The sequence below is a fragment of the Takifugu flavidus genome, chromosome 19 (genome assembly GCF_003711565.1).
Source record: "Takifugu flavidus isolate HTHZ2018 chromosome 19, ASM371156v2, whole genome shotgun sequence".
In the NCBI taxonomy this organism is placed as follows: Eukaryota; Metazoa; Chordata; class Actinopteri; order Tetraodontiformes; family Tetraodontidae; genus Takifugu; species Takifugu flavidus.
This window is the reverse complement of record NC_079538.1, coordinates 9,660,487-9,669,472: the sequence shown is the minus strand read 5'-3', so window position 1 is coordinate 9,669,472 and position 8,986 is coordinate 9,660,487. Positions and strand designations below refer to the sequence as shown.

At 44.4% G+C, this 8,986-nt stretch overlaps 2 protein-coding genes across 3 annotated transcripts; one reads left to right on the top strand and one right to left on the bottom strand.

The window, feature by feature from the left end:
* Window positions 1–85: 85 nt before the first annotated feature.
* Window positions 86–2,327, bottom strand: LOC130515861 (protein LEG1 homolog). Its single transcript, XM_057016402.1, has 8 exons — window positions 1,870–2,327; window positions 1,684–1,770; window positions 1,510–1,583; window positions 1,156–1,257; window positions 912–1,030; window positions 702–843; window positions 519–615; window positions 86–434 (listed from the first exon to the last, which is right to left on the bottom strand). Exons 1-8 carry the CDS (start codon window positions 2,165–2,167, stop codon window positions 283–285), a joined length of 1,071 nt encoding a protein of 356 aa, XP_056872382.1. The 5' UTR covers window positions 2,168–2,327; the 3' UTR covers window positions 86–282.
* Window positions 2,328–3,039: 712 nt separating this feature from the next.
* Window positions 3,040–8,038, top strand: stx7l (syntaxin 7-like). 2 transcript variants are annotated; one of them, XM_057017099.1, is made up of 10 exons: window positions 3,040–3,439; window positions 4,228–4,321; window positions 4,460–4,529; window positions 4,608–4,698; window positions 4,815–4,952; window positions 5,062–5,108; window positions 5,187–5,277; window positions 5,358–5,430; window positions 5,958–6,040; window positions 6,768–8,038. In XM_057017099.1, the coding sequence occupies exons 2-10, from the start codon at window positions 4,237–4,239 to the stop codon at window positions 6,861–6,863; spliced, it is 774 nt and encodes a 257-aa protein (XP_056873079.1). In that variant the 5' UTR covers window positions 3,040–3,439; window positions 4,228–4,236; the 3' UTR covers window positions 6,864–8,038. The 2 variants fall into 2 exon arrangements, with proteins under 2 accessions (XP_056873079.1, XP_056873080.1); XM_057017100.1 differs by lacking the exon at window positions 3,040–3,439 and adding an exon at window positions 3,649–3,934.
* The last annotated feature ends 948 nt before the right edge of the window (window positions 8,039–8,986 follow it).

Sequence of the window (8,986 nt, the reverse complement as noted above, 5' to 3'; positions counted from 1 at the left end):
TTAGCTTAGCGTTCAGTAAATATGCTGGACATAACATATTTTTAGAGATAATGACTCAAAGTATTGGTATTTAAGATTAAGGACATGAATCATAACTCGATTTATTTTAAGTGATTTACAAAAGCAATGCATTGAATTAATAAACAATTTAATTTTTTGTTGGTATTTGTAATAAGAGTGGTGGTAAAGCTTGGGGTTCTGTTCTACGTGATACGTTAAACAATGTAATCACAGTTTGATTTCTGTGGTGGGCCACGATGTCAGTCGAAAACTCTCGCTTCCTCAGCAGCTTCTAGACGTTTCAGTGATGATGGTCAGCAAACTGCTGGTGGCGAAGCTGGGGTTCAACAGCAGCTGGCCCAGCATCTCTCTGCCTTTCTCCCTGGTGGTCACCGAACACATGGCACTCTTCCACATCCGCACCAGAGATCCACCTGTGGACACGATCGCTGTTACCCTGCAAAGCCCCCTGATTTAATCCTAAAACAAGACGACAATGGTGCGGACGGCTGTATCACCCAGGATGCTGTTGATAGTTGACATCCAGGAGAAGATACTCAGAGTGTGGTTCTCCTCCTGACTCAAGTCAGCGATGTTTGGAGCTCGATCATCCGACTACGACGTGACAGACAAAACGAAAAGATGAGAAGATTTGGTCTAAGTAAAGTAATGCACTCACAGGTGGAGCTGTCAGTACTTGCCTTCAGCACACGACCTGGCAGGTTTTTGATGAACATGGCGGAATTTTCCAGACTGGACTGGAAATGTGCTGCGGCGACATACTCGGCTGTGCTCACCCAGCTGTTTGCAAAAGACGTTTCTGCGGAGGAGTAATGTCTCTGCCTGAGATAGCCAGGAGAAGAGTTAGTCCTATAATTCACAGTTTCTGTTACAGCAGACAGACAGGCGACCTGGTGCTGCAGGCCGACGAGCCAGCCGATGTAGCCATTTGTGCTGCCCAGTAGAGGCCGAGGAGCGTGTCTTTCTTTACGCCTTCAGGAAGAGGAGAGTCAACTAAAGCTTTCAGACCCTTCAAACACACAGACAGACAAACAGAGACTGAACATATGATTGTAGTTTTAAGTAAAGGCAGGGGGTCGGACGGCTGGGTGCCATCCTAACGGCAGATGGTTGGAAGGTGCAGTGCTGGTATACCTGGTAAAAGGCATCCCACTTGGACATGGCGTCAGGGAAGCGTGCAGCACAATCGGCATATGTGGTGCAAAAGTCCTCGCCTTCAGGCAACAGCAGCTGGACCTAAACAGTTATTTATTCAATTTTAAATCTCTAGACTATGACATCGGGACAAAAAGAGATGAGCGAAGTGCTATATTTCCTAACAAAAATAGGAATTTGATAGGTTTATCAAAAGCAGGAGCTGCATGCTAACTTTTGTTTTGAACAGTATTGCCAAAGCAAACAAGGTATGGGCTGTTACGCAAGCTTTCAAAAGGTGACCTGCTAGAGAATATGAGCTCAAATCTATACTGCGGTTTGACGGGAAAGTACCTGAACTTCTGCTCCCATGAAGCCTTGCTGCACAGCAGACAGGAAGGGCAGCACAGAACTGAAGTAATTCACACCTAAAGAGGGAAACAAGTGTTTAAAAAAACCAAAACACATCTGGTGCTCTATTTTCTTGCTCTTTTTTTATTTTTAGCGCTGTTTTTGTGTCACGCTTACAGCCCCACCAGCTCTGAGTGGAAATACACATGGGATCTCCCGTTTGGACGCCACATGTTGAAGCTCCGGTTGGGTCAGCGAGACGGCCTGTGGGATCAACAGATAATCAGGTTGCATCTATAGTGCATGTGTCCAATGCTAAGTTTGGAAACCCTCTGGTGTATCAGATGTTTTACATGAGTGTACCTGACGTTAGCATCCATGCAAGCTGCAGCGGCAGTCCCCAGAGAGGACTCGCGGTGCCGCTGCTCCCAATAAAGCCCATGTTAGTGTCTGTGGCCGCTATCGTGAGTCGGATAAGACTCATGCGATGGAGGTAGTTCCAGGGGTTGGGAGTCACGGTGCCATTCAGCATCGGTAACTCAGACAACTGGCTGGACGTTTGTGCCCACAGGATGGGCGCACCGTTGTCAAGAATGACAGCTGAACTGCCCAGAGACACTGAGCAGGACAGTAGAAGGCTGAGGAGCACGGAACGCAGCATGGCTGCAGAGCTGGGACTGCAGACAGAGACGGAGCCTAGAGGAGCGACTCTAGACTGAGGCTCCAAATGTTGACACAGGGCTTAAATACTCTGTATCTGACAATGGTTCAGTGGACCCTTGAGGAGATAAGATAACGTGTGCACATGGAGCCCAATATTGTCCAAACAAAACAAATGGTTTAATAACCGGCAGGTCCCATTAAACCCTGAAGCCAGGAAATATGTAATGTAAGAAATTATAACCAGAGGTTTTATGATTCTATCGACAGGGCTGTTCATAAAGGGGGAAAGATGAGACCTTCCTGGGTGTAGAAGCAGATTTATCTAAATATTAAAAAAAGGATTTTTTAAAATCTTTTCCAGTTACAGAGCCCTGTGTGATTTATAATGATAAAACACACAAAATGTCATTTTAAACTCTTAAAAGAAAATAAGCGCATAAAATAATATCTTAATGTTGTGACAGTAGTTCTCAGTATAGGTAAGGAAGTACAGATGGTGTGCTTTGTGGCTAAAACACCTGAACCTTGACAGCAGATACCACACAGCAGATGTTCAACTTAAAAAAATTAAAAAAATAATAATAAAGAGACCCAAAACAAAATATGAACAACAAATTGACCTGTGCTCCCTTTACTGAGGCACTTACGTATGTAAGTAACCCCGGGAACACGACAGAAGTCGTCTACAATACAACTATCTCTATTTTTTTATATACAAAAATGGATATTATTGCACCACAAGCTCAAATTTGTGCCAGATTCTAACTGACATGTAACAGTAACAGGTTTAATCTTCAAATGTATTTGTCAACTCTAGGCTACCGTAGAAACGCGATCGTTGAACATTTAAGCTAACAGAGGGGGACCCGCATTGATGTTTGTAAAGCAAAGGTTGCTTTACATTAAAAAAAAAAAAGTCATACAGATTGAGAGGTTTAAAAGCGCTCAAGCGGTACACTGTGAAGAGTTTTCTCCGCATCACTTTTTATTTTGGGATTTTTCTTCAGAAATCAAACTTCGCGGTTTTTCCTCTCCCACTCGTGGATTTTCGATCGGGGGACTCAACTTTCTGTAATCTCTTTACTCTTAAAGTGTGATTTCGGGTAGTGTCGTGTAAAAACAGAGCCCTTATTGATCCATCGGGGCAGGAACATCCACCACCATCATCTGTTCCCTCTCGTGATCAGGCCTCGCGGCTGCAGCTGTCATGTGACCGAGGCGGGTCACACAACCAGGAAGTAACTCCGCAGCTGAGCGAGACGCCAGAAAGGTAAAACACAAATTCTTCCAGAACTCATCAGAACCTTTACGAAAGAGTGACGGAACCGACAGACGGGACCGATAAACGTCGTCTTAAAGTTGCGTTAAATTCTCCGCGACCGGTCAGAACGGACAGCGCGTCAGTGGAGATCAGAGATTGTGCGATTTTGAAGGCAAATGACAGACTTTTAGAGGCGCTATGACGACGTTGCAACAGTAATGTAGTCTGAGAGAAAGTAGCAGAAGATCGCGCCGTGGCGTGTTCCTGTCATTGTAGATGTTGTCTTATTTCCGCTTTTTGGTCGCTGGGAGAAGATCTGACAGGCTGGAGGGACTTTACGGGATTCATTAAAAACACGCCCAAAGATTCGTTTCAACTTTACAGGCCACAGAATGTCGAGAATTCGAGTTGTATCTTATTTTGCATCTATTTGCATTGGTCCCCGATACAGGAAGTCCACTTCTCTGGGTTACAAGTCCTGACCCGGGCCCTGTCGGAATCTATGTAGGTTAAAGTAGCAAAGTAGTATAAAAGTTGTTTTTAAGTGTGGGCTTCAAAATACACTCCAAACGGCCTCATATGAACCAGTTCTGCCTTTGTTTTTAAATGTATCATATTCATAATTTTGCTATAGTAAATCTTGCATATGATTCTAGTGTACATTTTGGTTTTGCATTATTCTGATTGTTTTAGATCTGAAAATGTTTAATAATTGGATTAAGATGTCTGTTAGGAAATGCTGATAGCAGGACACATACGAGTGTATACGAGTGTTTACATTTTTCTTCTCCTTGCAGACCTCCATCATGTCCTACCATGCTGGGATTCAAGAGGAGCCCAATGCCTTGGCTCACAACATCAGCTCCAGCATCCAGAAGCTGACGCTGCTGAGTAATACACACTCTCTCCCACACATACATACGTGGAGCCTTTAAAATAAGCTGCATCACGACACCCAGCAGCAGGATGTGGATATGTTTGTGAATAATGTTTGACTTCCTTCACACTGTTGTCTTTCCTCATCACCAGCCTCTGAGCTTCAGAGGGCTGTTTCTCTGCTGGGAACAGAGCAGGACACCAGCCAGCTCAGACAGATGCTGTGAGCTCATCGTCGGGGTGGTTTTCCTCCAAATACAAAACGATTATATTCGGTAACAGTTTTGTCTCTGGTTACCAGGCAACAGAAACAGCAGCAGGGCAACCAGCTAGCGAAGGAGACTGACAGGCTGATGAAGGCGTACAGTTCTCTCCCTGTCGGCCCTGATCAGGTGCTGCTTCACCTCTAATTAAAAAAATCTCTGTATATTCATGCATTCCTGAATTTGACAGGTGGGAAACTTTACTTTTGTCTCTGTTAAACTTTGTGCTCTGTTTTTGGCTTCAGAGGCAAAGAAAGATACAGAAAGAGCGCCTGTTGAACGACTTCTCCGCTGCTCTGAACAGTTTCCAAAAGATCCAGCGAGAGGCGGCCAACAGAGAGAGAGAGTTCGTGGCCAGAGTCAGAGCCAGCTCCAGGGTGTCGGTGAGGGACCAGCTCTGCTGAACACACACACACACACACACACACACACACACACACACACACACACACACACACAGTCCACTCAAATGTATTCACCTTATCTTAACAGGGAGGACAACCAGAAGACAGCTTTGGAGATGTTCCTCAGTTTATTAGGTAGCTCCACTGTTTATATTTAATATTATTTATGCTAGCATCGGTATCATGTTGTGTCACCTGATTTTGCTCCTGCAGTGATTCCCAGATGCAGGCTCAGACAGAGGCCATCACTGAAGAAGACCTGAGGCTGATCCAGGAGCGGGAGTTATCCATCAGGCAGTTAGAGGTGCAGATGAAAGTCAAGTGACACGCAGAGTTCGGAGAGGCCACGATCTCTCACACAAAACTGCCTGTCTGTCCCTTTAGTCTGACATCACGGATATTAACGACATCTTCAAAGACCTGGGGATGATGGTCCACGAGCAGGGAGACATGATTGGTGAGAATGTCCGCCTCTCCGCCAGCCACAAAACTGAAACATTGTCATCCACCCTGATGTTAATCAGCTCATCAACCTTTGGCCAAGGCCAGGCTTGTGGTTTTCCATGGTCTGTATGCTAGGCTAAGCTAACCTGGTAGAGCTTTTTTATATTTAATCGAATGCCAACCATATCTGTGGACAGTATCATCACATCTGATTCTCAGTGCACTGATTTGTGGTGATCTTAGCCTGTTATGAGTCTCAGTGCTTTGTTTTTTTTTAAATCTTTAAAGCAGTTGCTCACAAGACACAACACATTTGAACATTTCAACACAGTGAACAGATCATTTCAGGATTAGTTTGCACAAAGTTCGTGGTTCAGCTCAGAGGTCGGTGAACTCTTTTCCTGGAATAGTTCACCAATGATGTAAGCAAGCATGGATAAGTTAAAACAGGGATCTTGTTTGAGTTACGAACGTCTGTGTAGGTTAGTGCACAGGTGCTTCACTTGTAAATATAATGAGTCTTTCCTGTGTGTGCTGCAGACAGCATAGAGGCCAACGTGGAGAGTGCAGAGACACATGTGCACAGCGGCACGCAGCAGCTGTCACGTGCAGCAGACTACCAGGTAAACCAGAAAATGGAGAAAAATGTCCTTTATCCTGGAATAATGTGATTAAAAATGCAATTAATGATAAAAAACAATTTGATTAAGGAGGTTCCATTTCTGGGGATTGCAGCCACTTCGTGTACGAGGTTATGGACACATTTTTAGGTCTTAAAAATGATTTGCAGAAGCAGAAAAATTCATGAGCTTTTAGAGGTAAAAGAATGTTATTCAAGGGCCAAGTCAGTCACATGATCGGTAAAACAGAAAACTCTGGAGGGGTTGGCGAGCGTCCCCCTACAAAATCAGCCCGCACACATTACCAGGATGGATATTCTCATCCAGCTAAATAAATTCCTGGTAATAAAAGTTCCTGGAAGTATTGGAGGAAAAGAGGGTTAGTGTATGCGTGTCCTGTGATTCACTGGCGACCTGTGCAGGGGCGTAGTCCTGCCTCTGACCCAGTGACTGCTGGGATAGACTCCGATGACCCCGTTAACAGGAATAAATGGTTTTCCTCTGCCTAAAATGGCTGTAATTGGACTAAACTGTAAGTTGTCAGAGGGAGAGACAGTTTGAGGACAGTTTCCTCCTCCCCTCTGGTGGTACTCCCCAACAAGGCACCCATTGTGTCTCCGTTCAGTAAATCACACGGCTAAACTGTATGATTCATGTGGTAGCTGTGAGTCACTTCACCACTAAATCCCTTTCATGATCTTACTTTTTGTGTCACCCCTCTCACTCACAGCGGAGTTCCAGGAAGAAGATCTGCATCCTGATGATCGTGCTGGCTATAGCTGCGGTTGTTGTCGGGCTCATCATCTGGGGTTCAGTCAAATCGTGAAGGCCATTCCTCCCTCCCCCCCTCCTCCACCCACCCTCCTCGGCCTCTACGCTGTCTTTTCTCCCCTCATTTCTCCGCCTAACTCTCACCCGCTCAGCTGTCCTTAGCTTTAAGGGTCTTCCAGATCTTAGAGGGGTATTTTTTGGTGCTCACCTGAGGGCCGTGCTATGAAATGTCCAACTCTGAAACGGCTATCGATTGTAAGCTTGTGTCACGTCTCCGTCACTAACTCCACGCTCACCCCGTCCCGTGATAACGGCATTTATGACCACACTAAAACTATTTTATGGGTTCATCACCGAGGAACTATTGGAACTATTATAACTATGGTTCATCAATCAGATAGCAACAAACATTTGTCGAAGCTACCTCTGTCTCAGGCTTTTCTTTAGTGCAAAAAGAGATCAAACATCGCCTGGAGGAGAGATTCCTCTCATTATTTGCGCTGTTGCAGCTCCCCTTGTAGGTGGCTTTTACACGCTGGTCCATTTTCCTGAAACCGTTTCAGAGAGAATGACGTCATCTTAGGTCTTCTGAATTCATTGTACGCCGCTCAGGTGAGCTCAGGTGGAGCGTCGCTGCAGCCCCACCTGTTACCTGAGGAGGCTTCTGCATGTTAAAGCTGCAGTTTGGTGTCCGAGGCTCAGAGGTGTGATTATTATCTGCTCTGGATTCTCTGCAGCTGCCATTTTCCCCACCCCCAGAATTTCTTGTAATTTAATAAAACAATGAAGACTGTTGATTTGGGACAAATATTCTGATTAATGATGTAGTTATGAGACTTCCTGTTGTCTTATTTGTTTTAAGTGCTATTTAATCTTCGTCACAATTCATGCTGTTGTGAGTTGATATTGCGTTATACACTCCATTGTTATCAAGATGAAATATTTTTTTCTGCTGTAAGTGTGGAGTAGAAAAGCCACAGAGATTCTTTCCAACACTGCAGCAGCACTGAAACTGTATCAATAAATAAATAGTTATGAGAAAAAGGCAGTAGACGCTGCCCGAATTATTATACGCATTACTAACACATGATATTACTAATAGTTCTTATCTGCTTTAACTGTTCTAATTTGATGATCAAATGTTTAAAACTGAGACGTGGCTGCCTGTTTGTGCCCAATGAACGAGATACATGGTCTTAAATAAAGATGCACTTCTTAATTAAAATATAATTTTGAGTCACTTCAACTGGAGATCTGGGGAGTTAAAATCAGTCGTGTTTTACAATCGAATGAAATAAAGAGCAGTATATGAAAAAGATACAAGTTCTCTTAATGTTAAAGAACCTGTGATGTAGATGGGGAAAAAAAAAATTTCAGTAGACGAAGGCTGTTCCCCGTGGCACACCTCTGACAAGGGTGGAAAACACATCTGGCAGCTGAGTTTTAGCTGATGTGTGTCAGACCAGACGGTGTTGGTGTTGGACTGGGATGTGGAAGCAATGGCCCGCCATGACGCAGAGTTCCCTCCGCGGAGCGTGAGATGAGGAGGGTTTGGACACAGTGTAAACAGGCAGTTGTGCAGAGAACAGGTTGAACTGGGCGTCAGTAGGACAGGGAGTATTTGGAGCTGACTGCACACATGGGAACTTGTAGGTAGATGCTAAGAGCTGAGCTGCACTTTTCCCCAGAGACAGACTGGGATGAGGACGGGGAGAGTTTGACATGAGGTTGTCATTTTCCTTAATGTCTGTTTACTGCCTCAATTAAGTGTGTGTGTGTGTGTGTGTGTGTGTGTGTGTGTGTGGGGGGGGGGGTGGCAAGGTTTTGCCAAGATTCCACAGCTTACAGTTATCCAATCATTTGATGTGTGTCATTAAAAGAGCATAAAATGGTTGTGTCACAAATGTGGACACTCAACTCGCCGCATGACATCATTTTAAATGCGCCATTAGGAAAAGGTTTATGAGCTGTTCTTTCCATTTGGTAAATTAGCTCTTGTAAATATGTAATTACAAAGGGTCTTTAGGGAAAATGGTTATGCAACAGTTGAGTCTTGTTTTGGCCAAAATTTCCTTTGTGTGTATTTGTAGGCCTGCAGTCAGACAAGCAGCCGCAGTTTAGCGAAATCTAACCATACAATGTGAAGAAATGCAGATATTTTCATTTATTTTAGCTTTA